The 22,084-nt window shown below is 36.6% G+C and overlaps 1 protein-coding gene across 1 annotated transcript in view; it reads left to right on the forward strand.

Moving 5' to 3' along the window:
- Positions 1-22,084, forward strand: part of HDAC9 (histone deacetylase 9) — a 575,085-nt gene that overhangs the window by 513,190 nt on the left and 39,811 nt on the right. Inside the window, exon 29 of the mRNA XM_036862952.1 lies at positions 7,929-8,014. Within this exon, the coding sequence (XP_036718847.1) occupies positions 7,929-8,014 (86 nt within the window). The remainder of the gene's footprint in view (positions 1-7,928; positions 8,015-22,084) is intronic.

A 22,084-nucleotide genomic window follows, 5' to 3' on the forward strand; every position in this document is an offset into this window, starting at 1 on the left:
AATTTCACAAGACACATATAAATGGATTTAGTTCACCAATAAAAGCAAAGATTATCACATAGTAATAAAAAGTGCTGTTTAAAGGGACACTTTCTCTGATATAGTGATAAAGTTTGAATATAAATAATGAAGAAAAGGGACTTCCCTGGTGGCACAGTGCTTAAGAATCCACCTGCCAATGCAGGGGACACAAGTTCGATCCCTGGTCCAGGAGGATCCCACATGCCCTGGGAGGATACCACATGCCGTGGAGCAGCTAAGCCCGTGCGCCACAACTACTGAAGCCCACGTGCCTAGAGCCAATGCTCCACAACAAGAGAAGCCTCTGCAGTGAGAAGCCTGCGCATCACAATGAAGAGTAGCCCCCACTTGCCGCAACTAGAGAAAGCCCATGCACAGCAATGACGACCCAATGCAGCCAAAGGTTAAATAAATAAATAAATAAATAATTTTTAAAAATTTTTAATGAAGAAAAAATTAAACTACATTAACTTACTGAATGAAAGCTTACATGGCTGTATAAGTATCACTTAAGTGGATGTTAAGATAAAAAAAGAACTAGAGTTAAAGATGCTTCATAGTGGTAAAATATTCTATTAACTGGTAGGATAAAACAACTTAAAATTGTGTTTTAATAACACAGCTTCAAAACATATCAAGCAAAAGTTGAATGAAACAAATGGAAAAAATAGTTAATACCACAATCATAGTGACAGACTTTAAGACACCTCTTTCAGCAGCTGATAGAGAAAGAAGACAGTAAAAAAGGGGGTTTGTATAAGACTTAAACATCTTAATAAACCTGCCCTAATTGAAATAAATAATAGGCTTTACCCAGTAACTGCAGAATATCATTCTTTTCAAGGACACATGTAAAGTTTTCAAAAATAGACCATATTTGGGGGTATAAAGCAAGTTTCAGTAAATTTCAACTAATGGATTTCAAACAGAGTATAATCTCTCATCATAGTGAAACTAAACTAGAATCTATATTATATAACAAATGGAAAGATATCCCACGTTCATGGATTGGAAGACTTAATATTGTAAAAATGCCCTTACTACCCAAAGTAAGAGATTCAATTACAATTCCTATCAAAATCCCAATACTGTAGCATTTTTTACAGAAATAGAAAAAAAATTCTAAAATTCATATGGAATCACAAAGGACCACAAATAAAAAAGCAATATTGAGAAAGAAGAACAAAGTTGGAAGCATCATATGTCTTGATTTCAAAATATATTACAAAGCTACAGTAATCAAAACAGTAGGGTACTGCCATAAAAACAGACATACAGACCAAGGGAACAGAATAGAAAGTACAGAAATAAATCCACACATATATGGTCAACTGATCTTCAAAAGAGTGCTAAGAATACAAAATAGAGAAGGGATAATCTCTTGAACAAATAGTATCAGGAAAACTAGATATCCACTTGTAAAAGAATGAAACTGGACCCTTATCTTATACCATGCACAAAAATAAATGGGTAAGGAGTTAAATACTTTAACATAAGACCTCAAACTATAAAAATCCTTTAAAAAAAAAATAAGGGTAAACTTTTATGACTTTGGTCTCAGCATTGATTTCATGGATATGACACCAAAAGCATTGGCAACAAAACAGAATAAACTAGTGGGACGCCATCAAACTGAAAAGCTTCTGAACAACAAAGAAGACATTCAACAGAGTAAAAAGGCAATCTATGGAATGGGAGATAATATGTCCAAACCATATATCTGATAAGGTGTTCATCTCCAAAATATATAAGGAACTCTTAACAGCTCAGTAGTAAAATATACTAAACCTGATTTTAAGATGGGCTAAGGACTTAAATAGACATTTCTCCAAAGAAGACATACAAATGGCCAACAGGTATATGAGAAATGCTTAGCATCACTAATCATCAGGGAAATGTAAATCAAAACCACAATGAGATATCACTTCACATCTGTCAGAATATCAGGATGACAATTATTTTAAAAAAAACAAAACCCAAAGACAACAAGTGTTGGCAAGGACATGGAGAAATTAGAATGCTTGCGTTCTGTTGGTGGGGATACAAAATGGTGCAACTGCTATGGAAAACAGTATAGAGGGCTCTCAAAAAATTAAATATAGAACTACCATGTGATCCAGCAGTCCCACTTTTGGGTATTTATCCAAAAGAATCAAAATCAGGATCTCAGAGAGATATTAGCACTATGAATACTGCAGCCGTATTCACCATAGCCAAGATGTGGACACCAGCTAAATGTTCATTGACAGATGAATGGATAAGAAAATGATATATACATACAATGGAATAGTATTCAGTCTTTAAAAGGAAGGAAATTCTGCAATATGCAACAACTTGGATAAACCTTGAAGACATTATGCTAAGTGAAATAATCCAGTTGCAGAAAGACAAATACTGTATGAGTCCACTTATATAAGGTATATAAAATAATCAAAGAGTGGAATGGTGGTTCTCAGCAGATGAGGAGAGGGAGAATTGGGGAGTTACTAATCAATGGACATAGTGTTTCAGTCAAGCAAGATGAATAAGCTCTAGAGAACTGCTCTATAACATTGTACCTATAGTCTTTAATAGTGTACTATACACTTAAAAGATCTGTTTAAGTAGTTAGATCTCATGTTCAGTGTTCTTACTACAATAAAATTAAATTAAAAAATAAAACAAATTACCAATGATGTAAAATAAAAAGATGAAGTATAAAACAAAACTTTAAAAAAGTGGTTGTATAATTTGAAATAAAAAGATAATTGGAAAATCTCATATATTTGTAGATTTCAAAATACAATCTCTTATGTGTCAAAGAAATCACAGTAAATTTAGTATTTTGAGCTGAATAATTATGAAAATATGAAATATCAAAAGTGTAATATGTATAAGCTGAATTTAGAAACACATGTAAAGCTTTAAATGTATACACTAGAATAGAAGAAAGTTTAAAATTACAGATAGAAACACGCAACTCAAGAAATTAGGAAATCAAAGCAACAAATTAAACATGAAGTGAGTGACTTAAATATAAAGAAACAATGAAATAAAAATAAGCGTACAATATATACGAATTAAAATGTCAAATTTTAGTTCTTTGAAACAATTAACAAAATTGATAGCACTCTAGAAAGACTGATTGAAAGAAAAGTCATACATTAACAGCACTCTGAATGAAAAAAAGGACTTTACCACAGATTTTAATGTATTAAAATGATTACAAGAGAATATTAAAAAAAAAAACTTCGTGTAAAAGAAAATTGAAATTTTATTTGAAATGGAAAAATTCTTGTAAAAATAAACTGAATCAAAAAGACAGAAAATTTGAATGCTACCATAATTAACAAAATTGAATCTTCAATACCAGATATACCAACAGAAAACACCAGGCCCATATAGCTTCACCAGTGAATTCTGCTCATAATTTATACTGTTTTAGAGTAAAGGGGAAGATGGGAAGAGAACACTTCATAACTGATTTTTGAGGCTAGTATACTATTGACACCCAAGCTCAAAAGAACATTATAAGAAAAGAATATTACAGGAAAATCCTGCTCATAAGCATAGCAGTTAAAACCTGAAACAAAATATTAGCAGTTCACCATTATCTTAAAAACCCATAATATAATTGTGTTTAGGCCAAGAATGTAGGATATTAACATTCCAAAATAAGTTGTTATAATTCACCACATTAAGAGAATGAAGAAGAAATATAACCATTTCAATAGATGTTTAAAAATTTGTTGATAAATTAGGCACTCAATTATGAACTACTTTTGATAAACTGGGAATAACTTATTAGCTTGATAAAGGATATCTACAAACATCCTATAGTATGCATCAGATTTAAAGGTGAAACATGAGAATTTTTCTTTGAAATAAAAAACATGACAAAGATATTCACTCTTAGTGCTTCATTTTAACATTACACTGGTGGTCCTAGACAGTGCAATAGGGTAAGAAAAAGAAATTTAAAAATATAAAGATTGGAGTGGAATAAATAAATCTCTTGTTATTCACAGAAGATATGATTGTATAAAGTCTATACAAAATTATTTGTTTATACATCATTGGAATTAATAAATTAGTTTAACAAAATGGATGGTTAATTTAAAAATCAATTAAAACATCAATTAAAAATCAATTATTTTGATTTAAAAATGAATTATCTCTGTTGTTTTCCCTATTCTTTTCGTCTAAAAACATGCCCTTATTATGGCAGACAACCAAGTGGAAGAACGTATTCCATGTAGGTCTGTTAGCTATGGAGAGCCAAATAAAGCCTATCTCCCCATGTTTTCTTTTAATTAATCATTCCTCCATTCATTCAACATTTTTTTTAAATGCCTATTATATACCAGGCTCTATCTTTGCCTTTAAATTGCTCACAACAAAATAGAGAATGACACACATGGCTGACTACAATATAATGTGTAGAGTAAACAAGAGAATTTGTGTGGAAAGGAGACAAAGAGTGGAAGCAATTTGCTCTATCAGAGGATTTTAGAAAAGATTTCAGAGCAGGCAGTGTTTGTGTTAGTCCTTGAATGATTGAGTAAGGTTTCACCAATTCAAAGAAGGATAGGGAAAATAAAATTCAGAGGGAACAGAATAAATAAAGGTATAAGAGTATGAAAATACTTGGCATATTTGGGAAACATAATATAAAAGCTAAGAGTACTTAGTAGATCCTTTGCTTGGTTGATGTGTGCATCTGTCCTCTTGTATCTGTTATATTTTGCAAAATCTGTTTAGCTTTTTTTTCCTGTTCTTTTCTGAATCATGAAAATAATAGAGATGATTTTCTTGTCTCATAAGTACAAAGTGAGTTTTAAACTTCTACTCGAGCTTCTCCAAGGATGATACCCTTGCCTATTTCCATAAATGCATGTTAGCCAACTAAAGTGATTTCTGATGATTTAAATGATCTGATTCTACAGAATCTGAAAATTATTTATTCACAACATGATAATGGCCCCAATTTTTATGGTGTTTTAAAATAGCTGTAGTACTTAGAAATTACATGGTATGTGCAATTTAACAAACATCTGAATCGTTTCAATAGGGCATTGCAACTTTCTGTAAAAGATGTAGAAAAATAAATATGCCTATACTGAGTCTGAAAATTTATATAAAGAATTGCTGTAAGTAATGATTGAATTTAAGCTTTAGATATAGGAAACCTAGATGAGAGCTTCAAATGCCAAGAAGTTGTGTTAAAATCATCTAGTGTATCTTATAACTCTATTATTACTTGATGGAATTGTGCAACAAAGACAGCGTGATGGGTGTGTGATATTTCCTACATCTGCATCTGTTTGATCTTAGTATAACTTGTGCATGCAGAAGTTCTCTGGTTTGCATAAATTACTTCCTTGTTTATCTTTTAATAACTCTTACTAACATTGATTAGCCTCATTGCCAGTGTTTTTGCTACATCTTATCGGCCAAACTAGATATGTAACACAGCTTTACTGTATATTCTTATTTTTTGCTCCAAAGTTATAAAATATGACTATTTGTTTAATATTATTTTATTACAGTTAGTTATTAGATTTTATTAATAATGACCAATACTCATAAATATTTATTAAATAGATGCTTCAGTCAGATGTTTTTAGTGCTTATAACTGTGAATTATTAAATCAACAAACTCGTTTAGAAAAGACAACTCAATTCTGTGGTCCCTCTATACAAGGTTTTAATATTATGAAAACAGACTCTAAATGCTGCTTGCCTTCTTGCCAACTGAGAGTATTACCCATTACCTTCTCAGCAGAGCTACTAGAGAAAAAATAAAGAACCTACATTGAGAACTTTCTGAATTCAGCTCTGTGTGTATACACTCAAAATGAAACAAATTGGGGCAATTTACTGAAGGTTAAATCCTCTAAATGACATTCACCTAAAATATGCAGGGAAATGGTTTGGGAGGCTTAAATTATCAATGTAATTGCCTTAATTCTCTAGGTTGCTTTCATTAAGTAGACACAACTTTATCGTATCTAACTGACAATTCCAAATTGGAGGTTTAGGGTTGTTTGTATTTTTACTCTCAACACCCTGCATCAAGTTTACTTTCTACATAACCCAGGTCCTAAAAATAGCCCACAGACCTAATGTGAGAGCATTCCAGAAGTGAGGTTTTTACATTAATGATCTGCCTGTAGCTTTCTTTCCAGTAGCCAGCACCTTTCCGTTTGTCAGCATTTTACCCTGAAGTCGCAGGAAAGCTTGTTTAAGAACTAAATATGCTCATACTACGTTGTGCTTTTATTCTTAAATATTCGAACATAAAGTGATATTTCAGAACATTTTATTAATAAAGTCTACCTGATTTCTATTAAAATTTTTCTCTAAGCCCTGAGAGAGAAGTGAAAGGAAAGATTATTTATGATCAAGGTAGCTCAACCCTGTCTAATTCTTGAGTAAGAGTTTTCCAAGTAACCTTCCGTTTATGATTCAGCAATTCCTCTGAGTTAAGAGGGTGTTACTAGGATAACATATTTTTGAAGATACTATCTGAAATACCAGATTTTTAAAAAATGATTTTTAACAAATTTTAAGAGTTTAAGATTGCAGAACCTTTCACTGACACTGTGGGGTTTTTTTTTCCCTCTCGCCAAACTGTACTGCAAGTAAACCTTTTGATGTTTTAAATGTTTTTCTTTGGCAGCTAAGAAAAACACTCTGGAAAGTTATATTTAGTGAATTTACCCATGTATAAATATCCCTGAGCTAGTCTGTTATCCTATGGCATCTGGAAGAAAGGTGCTATTGTTTTAGATTCCATGATTAAAGTATAGAATAATCAATTCAGAGAGACCCTGGGGGGAAGATTCACTCACACATGCTGTGGAAACTTGGAATCCCTGAGTTTTTTAGTTTTTTTCTACAGATGAAGAGACATAGATGGGTTCATGTTTTAGCACAGTGTCTAGTGACATCGTTTCCCATTCTTGCCATGTAATAGTTTGGCCTATTTGAGACTACTAACTTTAAATTTTCTAAGAAAACTTTTTTGTTGTTGTTAATCCCTTTTTACTATTACTTTCCTCGCTTTCTGGGTCACAATAGCTGGACAGCTATTTTGTTTGCAAGTGCTCTGCTATGCAGTTTGTCCTGCTCCACACCAAGCCACATCACCAAGGTATTCCCAGGGAGGCATCATCAGATTTAGTTCTGCCAGAACACTCCATAAATTATTTAAAGCTCTTCTTCAGTTCTTGCAAAACAATGTTTGCTGAGCTTCCCCATGAAAAATCAGTGTAATTCCAGAAGATCAGGATAGATTTGCAAGACAGGAATTTGTCCTGTGCTTCCACATGGCTATCTGCATAGATGTGAATACAGTGGAAGTTAAATGAAAATGTACAGTTATTTTACTTCTGGTTTTATTTGAGCATTTTCTCTACTACTTATTCAATAGCAGTTGAATAAGAGCAGCTATGTCTCGTGGCGTTCTGCTATGAAGTGTCCAAAAGTGTAAGGTAGTTAGGTGTAAAAACACCACAAAAGTATGGATAATAGACTGCCCACCTTCTGTCTACTTCAACTTCCCCGAGGTTTCGTTTGCAGGGCCCAGCTGCATATACAGACATGATGGAATTTGGTTTGTCAGGAACCTACAAAAATTACACAAATAACTCGGATTTTTAATGAATAATACACAGACATGCACCTGCTTCAGGGACTTCATAGATTAGTTTTGTGACCAGTAGAAAATCCCCTTGGAATTCAATTACATTGCTGCAAAACAGAAAATAAAACTGGCTACACTTTTGGAACTGGTATCAGCAAAATGTTAAGTAGTTCTTGGAGCAGGCTTTTTTTTTTTAGGTTGTTTCAATTTGGTTTGCTTCTGTCAAACTTACTATAAAGTCATAATGTTCTGCTCATATCATTATTTACCATTCTTGCAGCTGGAGCCACTTGCGGAAGATATTCTCCAACAAACTCCGAATATGAATGCCGTTATTTCTTTACAGAAGATCATTGAAAATTCAAAGTATGTCTTTAAATTTTTTTAATATTTCTCATAAGGTGTACTAATTAAGCTTATATTGAGAATTAGAGCACATGAAAAATATATTTGAGCTTCTCAAATATAAGGAATATATTTAAAGTAATTATAATTTCCACATATTATGTATTCATACCTAAATGTGTTGTTGCCTTGCTGTTAATGTGGCAATCTTATCTCACACTGATAACAAAATTCAGAGACTCTGGATTTAGAACCTTGTTTTTCTCATATTTTCCAAAAGTGTTTGGATATTTTTCCATTACTGCCACTAAGTATCTACTCAGAGCTATGAAATTAACATAGAAATTGTGATTATATTGTCCAATCTTAACTGAGGGTAAGTTATCTCCTAGTGATGTTGGAATTCACCAGTCATTACTGGTTTTAAGTTTGTCAACACAGGAAAAAGTTCACGAGAAGCCTACTAGAAATCCAACTGAACAAAAGGAAAAGTCAGAGACTTTTTTACCATCCCAGTTCCTTTCACATCACTGTTACTTTCTCAGGAATTATTCTTTTTTAGATGATAACATGCATGGGTGTGTGCGTGCACACGTGCACACACACACACACACACACACTGAAAGCAAGCACAAATTGACATGAAAGTCAGCATGAATGGGAAAACCGAATGGCAAAATTAAGTGTGAAGGAGGATCAGAAAACCCTTAGCTTTGCTACTCTTTTGTAGAAGCATTTTTTAACACCGCTGGCGAAGCCACCTTCCATCTATCTCTGAGTCCTTGTCTGCTTGCTCGGTAGTAATTTGGAGATATGGTTGTGACTGGGGTTCTATGTTATCCGTTCATCTGGTGCTTATGCAATCTGATCTAATACTTCATTAAGGTCACCAGCAGCATAAAAAATATCTACTTTTTACACATACGATTCTTTTTTTTTCTGAGTATTGTTTTTCCGTTATACACACAGACTATTAAAAATTATTGTTCCTATGTATATTATGATCACATCACTTTCAATAAGCATTCTTAAATACTTATTACATGTTGATACATGATAACTTGAGCACTTATCAAGGCAAGGCGCAGAAGAGGAATAAGGCAGTTTCTAGCATTAGGGAGTTTACAGTACAGTGAGTGAGAGGCACTAAAATAGATCATTTCAATAGAAGTCACAACATGCACTGAGATCATGGACAAGAAACAGTCATTTTCTTAAGTCCCTTGCAGCCAGAAGAAGTACTGCAAAGTGAGGAAGGTTCAAGGAAGGTTTGAGGAAGGCTCCTTGGCGGGTGATAGGCCTGACCTTGGTCTTAAGGTCTGTTACCGACCAGGGTTCTTGGCCTCCTTAATCAATAGAAATTGATCAGAGGCCAGACAAGAAATTCAGGCTAGGCTTTATTGGGGCCCCTGCTGCAGCAGCTGGGAGCAAGAACAAACAACAGATTCCTTTGCTCGCTCGCTGAGGAGGGTGGGTAAGCTTGCTCTTTGTATGAGGTTGAGGGTAGGGGTGTGTCCAGGGGTCGGGCCAGAGGGGTGGCTTAGGTGTTTTGCCCGCACCTTAGGTGTGCTGTGTGCAGTGGGGCACGTGCAGTACCCTGCTTTTGCTCCAGGCTCTTCAAAAGTGGCTCTTGGGTTTTTTGGTCCCTTTGTATCTTTTGTCCAGAACTGCCCCAACTGGGCATGCACGCAGTTATTTTTAGTCCCATATAGTTTCTTTGTATTTTGTTGCCTGGAGAGAGGTGTGTCCAGGTGCAAGCATTACAGCAGTGCAGCAAAGGGCCCAGGTCCCAGCTTGTCTCAGTCTGAACAGGATTTTGGCCAGATGAAGAAAGAGTGAATGTTTTGAAGGAAATAACAGAAGCAAAAGACTCAATTTTCACATAGGTGTAAAAATTCATGGTTTATATATGTCTTTAGAAACCATGCTGTTGTCTGTTGCATTGGATCTAACTTGCCAGTAATGACCTTCCACTGCATGATGGTTTTCCTTTCACCACTGACATTTTTGAGTGACTTGTACAGTCTACTTTAGCCAAACAAACCTGTTTGACTCTTGAAAAGGATTCACTGAACTATCAAAATTTGCTGTATAAGAATTCTGCCCCAGTGGGTTGTGAATCTCTGTCTTTTGCTCCAAAATGCATTTCAAACACCCAACACTGACCATTGCCCCCATTTAAAAATCTATTTCTGGGGCTTCCCTTGTGGTGCAGTGGTTAAGAATCCGCTTGCCAAGGCAGGGAACATGGGTTCGAGCCCTGGTCTGGGAAGATCCCACATGCCACGGAACAGCTAAGCCCGTGTGCCACAACTGCTGAGCCTGCACTCTAGAGCCTGCGCACCACAACTGTTGAAGCCTGTGTGCCACAACTACTGAAGCCCTCGCACCTAGAGCCCGTGCTCGCAACAAGAGAAGCCACCGCAGTGAGAAGCCCGTGCACCACAACGAAGAGTAGCCCCTGCTCGCCGCAACTAAAGAAAGCCCGCGTGCAGCAGCGAAGACCCAATGCAGCCAAAGATAAAATAAATAAATTTTTTTAAAAAATCTATTTCCTCCTAAACTCATATTGACGATTCCACCCAGAGCTTGTTAATCCAGTACTTCTGTAAAGTCTCCGCACTAACGTGTAGATTTTAAGTGGTATTTTTATTTAAGATTTTTCTATTATTTGAGTTTTTGTGTGTTTTATGGTCTTTCGGTCATGGTTCCTTAATTATATGATAATCATCAAGAGGATGGAACCGTGTCTTCTCACCCCCACTTGTACCTGCAGGCAGGGTTGGCACCAGGGATGAGGTTTGAAGTGCATGGAAACCTGGGAATTGAGAGTTGGAAGATTTGAGCAGGATTGATTCGAATAACTCTTCAAGTCCCTAGGGAACCAAAACTTGCATCAGAGAGAGCTTCTGAAGAAGAATTCCTCCTTCTGAGTCATGGATACAGTATATGGTATAGTGGGTACTGTTGTTGGCTACTCAGTAACTATGTGTTACTCATGTCTCCTCAAAAGAAGCCTGGTTTCACACATGAATCCTTGCCACCAGATACACTACAAACTCAGGGGAAAGATGAACTTATGCCCAGCTCCAAAGGAGCTGTTCTTAGTCCAAGGCTAAACTTGTCAACCCACTTAACCAGTGATTAGTTAAGGAGTGGGTACTTGACCCAATTCTGGCCGGGGAGAATCCGGGCTGGCTTCATGGGCTTTCATCCAGTGTAGTCACCCAGGCCCCACACTTAGAAGGGCCCTACTCATGGTTTAATGCTGTTACTCTTGCTGCCTTAAAATTCTCACTAATTTGTATTTTGTGACAGGGAGCCCACATTTCATTTTGCACTGAGCCTTGCTAATTATGTAGCCAGTCCTGATGAAAATCAAGGCGCTGGTGATGCAAAAAAATTATTTACCAAAAAAGACTGAGAGTAGCATCACCACAAGGAGAACTCAAGCTGTGGTTGAGAAGGAACTGAATGGTGGGTTGAGGTTGTAAAAGGGAAGATAAACACAAGATAACAGTGATCTCTCACCAGTTGGGACATAGGGTGAAAATTTGTACAGAGAAAGTGCTTCAGTACTGTGGCTTTGACCACTGTGTGGTACATTTTTATGTGTTTCTCTTAATTGTGTGTCTTTGGGGCTACTCTTTTTTTTTTTTTTTTAAACATCTTTATTGGAGTATAATTGCTCTACAATGATGTGTTAGTTTCTGCTGTATAACAAAGTGAATCAGCTGTACATATACATATATCCCCATATCTCCTCCCTCTTGCGTCTCCCTCCCACCCTCCTTATCCCACCCCTCTAGGTGGTCACAAAACACCGAGCTGATCTCCCTGTTTGCTAAGTGGCTTCTTCCCACTCACTATCTATTTTACATGTGGTAGTGTATATATGTTGATGCCACTCTCTCACTTTGTCCCAGCTTACCCTTCCCCCTCCCCGTGTCCTCAAGTCCATTCTCTACGTCTGCGTCTTTATTCCTGTCCTGCCCCTAGCGTCTTCAGAACCATTTTTTTTTGTATATGCTCCATATATATGTGTTAGCATAAGGTATTTGTTTTTCTCTTTCTGACTTACTTCACTCTGTATGACAGACTCTAGGTCCATCCACCTCACTACAAATAACTCAATTTTGTTTCTTTTTATGGCGGAGTAATATTCCATTTTATATATGTGCCACATCTTCTTTATCCATGCATCTGTCAGTGGATACTTAGGTTGTTGGTTCCATGTCCTGGCTATTGTAAATAGAGCTGCAGTGAACATTGTGGTACATGACTCTTTTTGAATTATAGTTTTCTCAGGGTATATGCCAAGTAGTGGGATTGCTGGGTCATACGGTGGTTCTGTTTTTAGTTGGGGCTACTCTTCCAGGTTAAAGAAACAGAAAGGGGTTGTATAAAGTCTATAAAGCAATAAAATAAAGTGGTATTGCAGAGTCACAAACTTCATAATGGCTTGGAAAATCAAAATTGTGGGTACCTGACTTAACAAACAATGCTGTATTTCCTTAAAAACTATAAAATTGTACTCTCAATTTTATTTTTCTCTGTTTTATAACACATTTCCATTTCACATGCTCATGTAGAACTCCAGGCCCTTGATTAGGCTCCCCATTTTGCCTTTGGCGGGGAAGGTAGTCAGGACTCACTAAAACTTTGTGGATCCCAGTGCAAAATGAAAATGTGTAAATGCTTCCTTGTTAAAAATGTTTAATAATTTCAAGAAGATGCCAGCCGAGCATTGAAACAAGCCTGAGAGCCCTTCTGAACATGGGGTCCTTTGCAACTGCACAGGTTGCCTGTTTATGAAGCCTGCCTTGAAGGTAGCCTTTGTTTAACAGAGGAACCTTCTCTTCACATGTCTCTGAGTGTCAACCAGGTGCCTCCTTTCAACTTAAGGAGGTGTTTGAATTTCAGCTCACCCCCTAGCCCAGGTTCTGAAGGATTCTTTTGTGCCAGGGTTTGGGACTACTGTATCAGAAAAGTATGTAAATGTTGAAAAACAGGCCTTGTAGCATGTGGGAAACATTCAGGCAGGTTCCTAGATATCCTTGTCCCAAGGCAGACGGCAAGGTGCTGACAGGCCTTATGTGAATTTCTTTGAGAACTGAGCCCCACAGCTGAGGGTATGCAGGTGCTGGAGGCTGTGATTAGCATTGGCCCTTTGCCTGGCCACATGTATGTGAGTATTTTGCAGCAGGACCATCCCTGTTGTCCTGTTCTTGTTTATATTATTTAGCTGAGAAGAAAAGGCCTTACAAGGCAACAGCAGGGCACCTATTTCTCCTGACAGGTAAAGACCCCCCCCGCCGCCCCCGACAGGTCAGGGTCTGGTTTCATCTTCAGATGGTGGGTGTATACAAAGATCAACCATCTCTGAAATAACAAAAGGGAGGTACGGACAAGAAGCTTCATGTTTGCACATGCTATTCACTCTGCTAACAAAGTCTTCTGTCTCATCCCTGTTAAGTTTTCAAGACTTAACTCAGATGTTATCTCTTTTGGGAAGCCATCTATGAATCCCCATTCATCCCCATTCTAGATTAGGTACATTTCCTGGGTGCTTTCATGGCAGAGATTGTTCCTGCTGATGTTCTTTGTTTTTAATCGCTCTGTCCTCTGCACAGTTCTGGAACGTTGTAGGTGCTCTGCAAATGTTTGTTGAATGAATGAATCAGCCAGTATGTCAGTATTTGCCACACTCTTTTTTCCCTAGCCCAGATTGACTTTTTAATTAAGGTTATACTCCTTGGTTAGCTCATACAGAACAAGAGATTAAGAAGTGCAGGCAAAATCTATATGAGAGCCCATTTCTTCACTCTCTTTCACAACCCACAATGGTGAATCATTTCTAAGTTAGAAAGAACATGAACTTGCTTGTGAGCTACCATTTCCATCGCTAAGCTTGGAGATGGCAGTTCTAAGAGTTGACTGGCCAGCTGTAATCACCAACAAGCAATGCCAGGTAAAAGTCAAATAAAGGATAAAGGACCCTCATATGTATATATGCTTTCCTGAAACCCATCCTAACAACTCACAGTCCGTTGAACTCTTACCTTTTTCTACATAGTACGGTGAGAAGCGAGATTCCCAAATGTCATGTTTTACACTAGTCCTGGCCCGTGATAACATTTTCACTGATTTTGAAGGGAAGAACCATGAAGTGAGTTTTCCACAAAACTAAATTTATTTAGTTTGAAAGACTGTAATTTTAAGTTTGAAAAACATATAATGAATGATGTTGATATTGATCTATGAAACCTCAAAATATGAAAACCACAAGTATATAGTCATGGTTTCCTTTTATTTATTTAAATTTTTTAGTAAGAAGAGTACTCCTTTTAAGTGTCAACCAATTTTGTAGACCTCCTGCATGATAATAATGATAATCATAGTATCTTTTGATTTGTGGATCAAGAAAATATATATGTACACAAGGATTTGAGGATTCTTTTAAAATTTTGCTGCAACCCTCCAGTGGTTTGCAGCTGATAAGTTGAAAAACACTAGTGTGGAGGGTTTTAAAATGATATGAATTTCAGTATAATCCTCACCAGCCATGTGACGATGAGCTAGCCACTTAACTTTCCTAAGGAATTTCCAGAGGAATGACATAACATATCACCACACTGATTTTCTAAGGTGGTGCCACTGTGGCAACAAGATGGCAGATCAGAAGCGGAGTCGTAAAAGAACAGTAGGCAGTTTTTCCCTTTACTCCCACTTTCATCTTTTTCCCACTCTAGGAATTCTTCCCTTGTTTAGTAGATTGAGGTCTTCTTAGAATTCCTTATTATGCCAACCACAGAAAACTGGTGACATAGGCCAGAATGAGGAAGAGACAGTAATTGCAATGTCACCATATGTTTTTGTCAAACTTGTTGTATATCAATGGAGGAACAACATCCATGCCTCCTGCATGTAAAATTTGTCACTATGGCTAAATTTATCTGTATTTTTAAAAACTCGCCCACACACAGGACACACATTATTATTTAGGACAATGAGAATTGCATTTATGGTCTTCTGAATTTATCCAACTTTTGAGACCAATATGAAAAGGGATATGATTATCTCATTGCAGGAGAATACACCATGTAACTATGTAATTGACTACGAGGTAGTCAGTTATCCACATGGTTCAGGCAGCTACAATGGGCAGAGCACACCTTTTACCCATTCTAGAGAAAAAAAAAAATGAAATCAAATTTTCTCTGGGAGATCCAAGGCAAGTATAGTTGACACCAACTCCTTGTCAGAATTCTGCTTAATTTATGTTTTTATATGTGTTATTGAGTGAATGACTTCTTCTTCCTCTTCCTTTTTGTTGTTATTCTTTTCCTTCTCCCCCTCTTCCTTAATCTGCTTCTCTTATTACTACTATATATCCTCAGTTCCAGAAACTACCCTTAGAAGTAACAACTGATGTTGGAAACAAACAAAGGAATGTTAATTTTGTTGATTTCATTTCCACTCTATTTCCAATGGAGATAACTGCTGGTAAAAATAAAATACAGACACTGTTGATGTTGTATTAGAGTGGATAATCAGAGAAGGTGCTATCCAGTTCTCTTGGTGATTAAGAGATCTGGATAGTAATTAATGAAAAAAAGCTATTAAAGTAAGATAAAACTTGCTCTAAAGATGGCAGTCATTTTCTTCTTTTATGTGAAATATCATTCTCAGCCATCGCCTTCCACTACTTTAATACCCTCTACATACCCCCTTCCCAAGGAGAAAGGGCATTTACATCAGAGGATGCAGGAGAAAATCAGATTGTTTCTAATCTGAAAGGAATTTGTGTACATCTCTTGTTGTGAGGAAACTGTCCAAGATTTTGATCTCATGGGGCTATGCACACAGATTAAAGGATTGTTTCCCCAGATGGCAACAAGCACTGCATAAATCATTTCACTAACTCTCTAGCTTCTTGACTCCACACCCAAATGCTAACCCACACTCAGTTTTTCTTCTTTTTGTCCCTTCTTGTTTTGATTTTCTACCTTTTTTCCTTATCTCTCTGTCTTTCCCTCTCTCCTCCATCTCCATCCTCTGGAGACCCAGGGGAGAAGAACAAGAGATATGCACGATGTTGAAAATGGGCTTTTAACTCATAAGGATTTAATGATTTATTTCAAGCAGGGAAGGAACACGATCAAACCTGCATTTCAGAAGATCACTATGCCTGCAGTAAGGACAGGAGATTTAGCAGAACTTACTGTCAAATGTGAGCAGTTTAATTCAGAAGTAGAGTTGGCTTGGTATGTAATTAATAGGCATGGAGAGGATTAATGATTTCTAAGTTTCAGGCTTGGACAACAGAGTAGGTAGTGATGTCACCTCCTGTGATGGGGAACAGTAGAGGAAGAAAAGGTTTGCAAGGAAAGATGAATATTAGACTTAAGAAAAAGAAACTGCTGATTGAAAGGCTTAAAATTTGGGGAACCCATCTTAAATATCAGTTTTCTCCACAGTAAAGTTATGGAGGCATATTGGATGAAATTATTTACACGATGCAAACCCTGTAAGCTGTTAGCAAATAATAAAATAACAATTACTGAGTGTTTTCAGTGTGTCAGGCACTGTTCTAAGCACTCATTAATATAAGTTAAATCATTTAATCTACTTAACAACCCTATGAGGTAGGTACTATTTTCATTCCCCTTTTACAATCAAGTAAACTGAGGCACATCTAGGTTAAATACTTTGCAAGGACACGTAGTTACTAAATGGACAAAAGCAAGATCATAAACCAGGCATTCTAGCTCCGGAGTCTGTGGTGTTTGCCATTATGTTATTCTAGCTCACAAAGAAATTCATTCCTTTTGCAATTTTTTGTATGCACTTTTTTCTATTTCATCCAAAAGTGACAGGTTTAGGGGGGAAATCAGTTAAATTGAAGATTTAGAGTTTTGGACATTCTGGTTAATTGAGGTTTAGCCTCAGTCAGTTCTGGAAGGGCAGTGCCAAATTGCAGGGAGCCATGGAGCTATGAATCCACTCTGGAGTCCCTTGTAAACTTGCAAAATACATCTAATCACAAAAAAATGCAAGGATTGGCAGAATTTCAAATCCCTGCCCTGCTGAGTTTAAAACCCTGACTGTTGTCAGGTGTGAGCTGCTATTTGTCATAGATTTTTTGGCTTTAGACAGAGGCCTTGACGTTGCAGCCCTGGGCCAGGCCGACCTTCATTGAAGAAAAGCAGCGTTAGACATTTTCCCACTATTAACCCCGCCAACCCTTGCTTGTATCAGAGCCAGGTCAACCTTGTACACATGGCTTTTTGAAAGTTGATTTTGAACTTCTAATTAACCATTCTCTTGAAATGTTGAGACTCTGATTATTGTTTGCTGGAGCACTAATACTAGAATATACCAGAATTAAAAGGAAAACCTGCCATCTGCTTAGAGACTTAACTTGTCTGGATTTTTTTTTTAATTCCAACTACATCTGTAATTATGAGTTTTCCTTCACTCATGTTTCTACTAAGGCAAAACTAATCAAACCAAGAGTCTAAATAAAACTGTGCATCTTTCTAGGACTGAAAACTCTTTAAGGACAGAAATGCTTTCTGATTATACTCAGCTGTTAGCACCCAGATGCACTTCACACACATGCAATGCCATTACGGTGTGCTCAAAGGTCAAGTTTGGGGAAGATCATTTGTTAGGTATTTATATATACATTAAACACACACACGCACAAACATAGATTATATATATGTATATGTATATATAAAGTATATATGTATACATTATCTCTAGTCCTCACACAATTCTGCAATGCATAATTAGTTTCCTCATCTTGTTCATGAATAAATTGAGGCTTAACAAGTTTAGATCACTTGTTGGAAGTCTGTCAACTAATAGCACTAAAACCAACATTTGAACCCTGGTCTGGCTATGCTTTCAAAGCCCACTTTCCTTCTGTTAAAGCATATGACCTTCCTGTTCCCACTTCATTTTACAGATAAGAACAGAGTTCCACCAGACTTCCTGTTCCCAAGTATCCCAGGATAGACACTAGAATAGACCTCTCCTAAATAGCTTCTGCATACGTTAAAACAGACTATTTTAATCCATTAGTGGGCTTCCTAGAACATAAGGGAATATGAGGGAAGAAGAAAACATAAGCTGAAATTTAATAGGGAGCGAGCAGTAATCAATAAGTAACACAAAATGGGAGAGTATCCCTGGGGCAAATGATGACATCAGTGCTATAACTGCACAAAAAAGCCTAAGGTCTGCATCAAAGTTAGGGATATGAATTTGATAGATACTAAAGAGGTTTTGTCTTCCTCCTCAATTCTGGAGGAAGCAAATACAATTCCTTTCTGGAGGAAGTATCCCTAATTCAGACCCTCAGTATATGCAGAGATCAAATTCAACAAAATACGAGCTCAAGTAAATAAATACATACATATTTAAATAAATGAATAAAATAAAATGCAGGAGGACACAAGCCACTAGGGAAAGTCAGCAGAAAAGAGAAACAGAGAATAATAAACCTTATTTGTGGGGTTAAAATGGTGGAGGGTCATAATTTCAAGTAATGATAATAGATTTAAAATATTCATTTACTTTCACTCCTCCATAAAACTCCACTAAAAATTAAGAGGATCTTTTTCTGTTGTTTTGTTTTGCTTTGTTTTGTTTTGTTTTTAAGACATACACTCATAGGGATGAAGAATGCAAAAGGAAATAATAGGAACCTGGAGAGCAGATGACCATCTGTTACTGTCTTAGCAGACCCGAAAAAAAACGAATTATAAACCAGTACTAGCAGGCATATCTCTGCCAGAGAAGGATACATCAGACGCATATAGAGTTGTTGACCCACACACCTAAGACTTCGTATTTTATTTCATTTATTTTAATTTGTCATTTTTTTCTAATTCATTATCCCTTTCCTTTCTTCACTTCTATGTCCAGCTTAAAAACAATAACACTTAAATCCGTTTGCCCTTCTACCTTTAATCTGCCTTAAAAATCTTGCCCTTTTACTTTACCAATCTAATGAAATCTCAACCCTGAATATAGTCTACAGGAAACTTTCTCTAACACTGGACGTTAATAAACAGGTTCGCTTGAGATTGTCATGAATCATAGCAATTTGATTTCCTGTAAATTTATGAACACCAAACTCAAGTGGGCCCGTTATAATCCTGCTGTGTTTCTCAGGTCAATTTTCACTGCCTCTCTCAAACTACTGTTTTCAAATTTCACTCTCCTCAAACCTCCATCTGTCTCACCTTTGCTGGCAACCTCGGCAATAAACTTTTCTTAGAGTAAATTGCAGCTACCAAACTGCTTCCTTTGAATTGTTCATTCTCATCAACAATTAAACAATCTAAAATCTCTCATCTTAAAAAACAGACTCCAAGAACCTCACTCCTTCCCCAGTTTACCATCCTATTTCTTTCAAACCCTCCAGGAACAAATTCTTGAAAAAGGTTTCTATCTAGTTATCTCCATTTTCACAGCTAGAAATCCCTATTGGAACCACTCTATTCTGGTTGCAATCTCACTGTGGTCACCAGTGGCATTTCTACTGCCAGATTTAAAAAGTGATTTTATTACACTTTATTTTGAAATAATTTTAAGTTTAGAGAAAACTTGCAAATATAATACACTATAGAATTCTCATATAACCCTCCCCTGGCTTCCCTTAAGTTGACATCTTGCAAAACCATAGCACAATTAGAGAAACTAAGAAATTAATAGTCATACAGTACTGTTAACTATAGACTTTCATTGGATTCTACCATTTTTTTCACTAATTTCCTTATTCTGTTCCAGAATTCAGTCTATAATCAACACATTGCATTTAGTTGTCATGTCTCAGTCTCCTCTCAACTACAACAGTTCTTCAGTCTTTCTGTGCCTTTTATGACCTTGACACTTTTGAAGAGTACTGGTCAGTTATTTTGAAAAATGTCTCCCAGCTTGGGTTTCTCTAATGTTTCCTCATAATTAGATTGAGGATATGCATTTTTGGCAGGATTACCACAGCAGTGATTCAGTATCGTTCTTAGTGCATCAGATCTGCAGCACACAATGTCAATATGCTTTATTATTGGTAAGGTTAACCTGGATCACTTGATTAAGGCGATCTTCAGTATAAAGTTAGAATATTTCCCTTTGGAATTAATAAATATGTTGGGAAGATACTTTGAGATTATGCAAATATACTGTTTGTCCTCAAACTTTTGCCCATTAATTTTAGCAGCCATCAGTAGATCTTGCCTGCAAAAATTATTACTCTGGTGTTCCAATGCCGATTTTCTATTTTCTTTACTCTGTCTACATCTCTTACTTGGAAGTTATCTGTAATGAGGAACTGTCCTTTCTCTTCCATTTACTAACTTATTCATTATAATATTTATGTCAGTATGGACTCATGTATATTTATTCTATGGGTTATAATCCAATACTATCATTATTTATTTTGTTGTTGAAATTGTTCAAGCTCTGATTATTCAGAGCTCTTTCAGGCTGGCTCCTATGTCCTTTTGACTTGGCTTCAGACAAATACAGTCTAACATTCCAATCTCCCAAAGTCTTTGAATCCCTTCCTCTTCATTAAACCAAGGTAGGTCTGACGTTTCTGAATCACTTCCTGTGGGCCACCTTTTGGTCCACGTTTTACCCAACCAAACAAATGAAGTTAGAACCCTTCTTAACTCTTCTAGCTGCAGCATTAGACGCAGAATCTCTGCTTAGTGGGCCCATCATCCTCTACCTAAATGCTTTTCACCCTACATATTCTTTTCTTAAGTATATAATATGGATAAGTTATTTCAACCCTCTTTACTTCAGTTTTCTCAACTGCAAAATAAGGAAAATGAGATTATCTTACAAGGTGGTTTTGAAATTATATGAAATTACATATAGAGCACATTTTCATAGGCATATCATAGGCAATTAATAAATATTTCTTATCATTTTACTTATCGTTGTTTTCATCACAGACCATAGCTTCATAGTCACCTCTACGTGAATAACTCCAAAATTTCTATCTTCAGCTCAGACCGCAGACCTGAGTTCCAGATGTTTCCTAAACTTCTAGCTCAGCATCTTCCCCTAGATGTCGCAAAGGCACATCTAGTCAACATGCCCAAAGCCAGTCATTATTTTTGCCCCAAACCTCAACCTCTTCCAGGTTTATTGGTCCAAGTAAATGGCACCACTATCCTTCCAGTTTTGCTAGAGAGGAATCTAGGAGTTACCCTTCTTGTTGTTCTTTCCATTTCTGTCTACATCCAATCCATTACCCCATCCTGTTTGTTGTACTCCTTAAACATTTCATTTATCCAACCAATTATTTCTGTTCCCATGGCCACTGTCCCAAATCAGGCTTCCATCATCTTTCTACTGTACCATTTCTATATGCTACAAAGTGGTCTCCCACATCCAATTTTGGTTTCTCTATTTTTGTTTCTCTAACGTGCTGCCAGAGTGATCTTTTACAAAATAAGGCATATTCGTCTCTCTACCTCCTTGCTTTGAACCAGAGGCCAGCAAATTTTTTTCCGTACAATGCTAGACAGTAATTATACGAGGCTTTGTGTTTCAACTGCCTAACTCTTCCATTGTAGCAAGGAAGCGGCCATAGCCAGTGTGTAATGAACATGGCTGTTTTCAATGAAACTTTATTTACCAAAAAAAGGGTGTGGGACCAATTTGGTTTCTGAAAAAGGAAAAATCTGAAACAAGTGGTTTCTGGATGGGATTTTAAAATACCAGACATCAACCAAAACACCAATTGTAAAGGACACCTAAATTTCTGGCCTGGGAGATGGAGGGAGAAATATTCAACGTTTCTGCCACCTGATGCACCAAATAGGTATGCTGTAGCCACAGCTTGTGACATGCATGAAGCCACCAAGCTGTCAGAAGGTGGGGTTGGGAGGAACATGGGGAATCAGAGGTTAGGAATGGATAAAATGTGTTCAAGAAATAGAGAGGGAGCAGAATTTAGTGCTCAATTGTTGTTTCCCAAGAAAGCTGATAATGAACATGTAACTTTGCACAAAATGTTTATCAGTATTGATCTTTCGTCATGGGGATATAGTGATATCATGA

This window comes from Balaenoptera musculus, chromosome 9 (assembly GCF_009873245.2).
Source record: "Balaenoptera musculus isolate JJ_BM4_2016_0621 chromosome 9, mBalMus1.pri.v3, whole genome shotgun sequence".
NCBI lineage: Eukaryota > Metazoa > Chordata > Mammalia > Artiodactyla > Balaenopteridae > Balaenoptera > Balaenoptera musculus.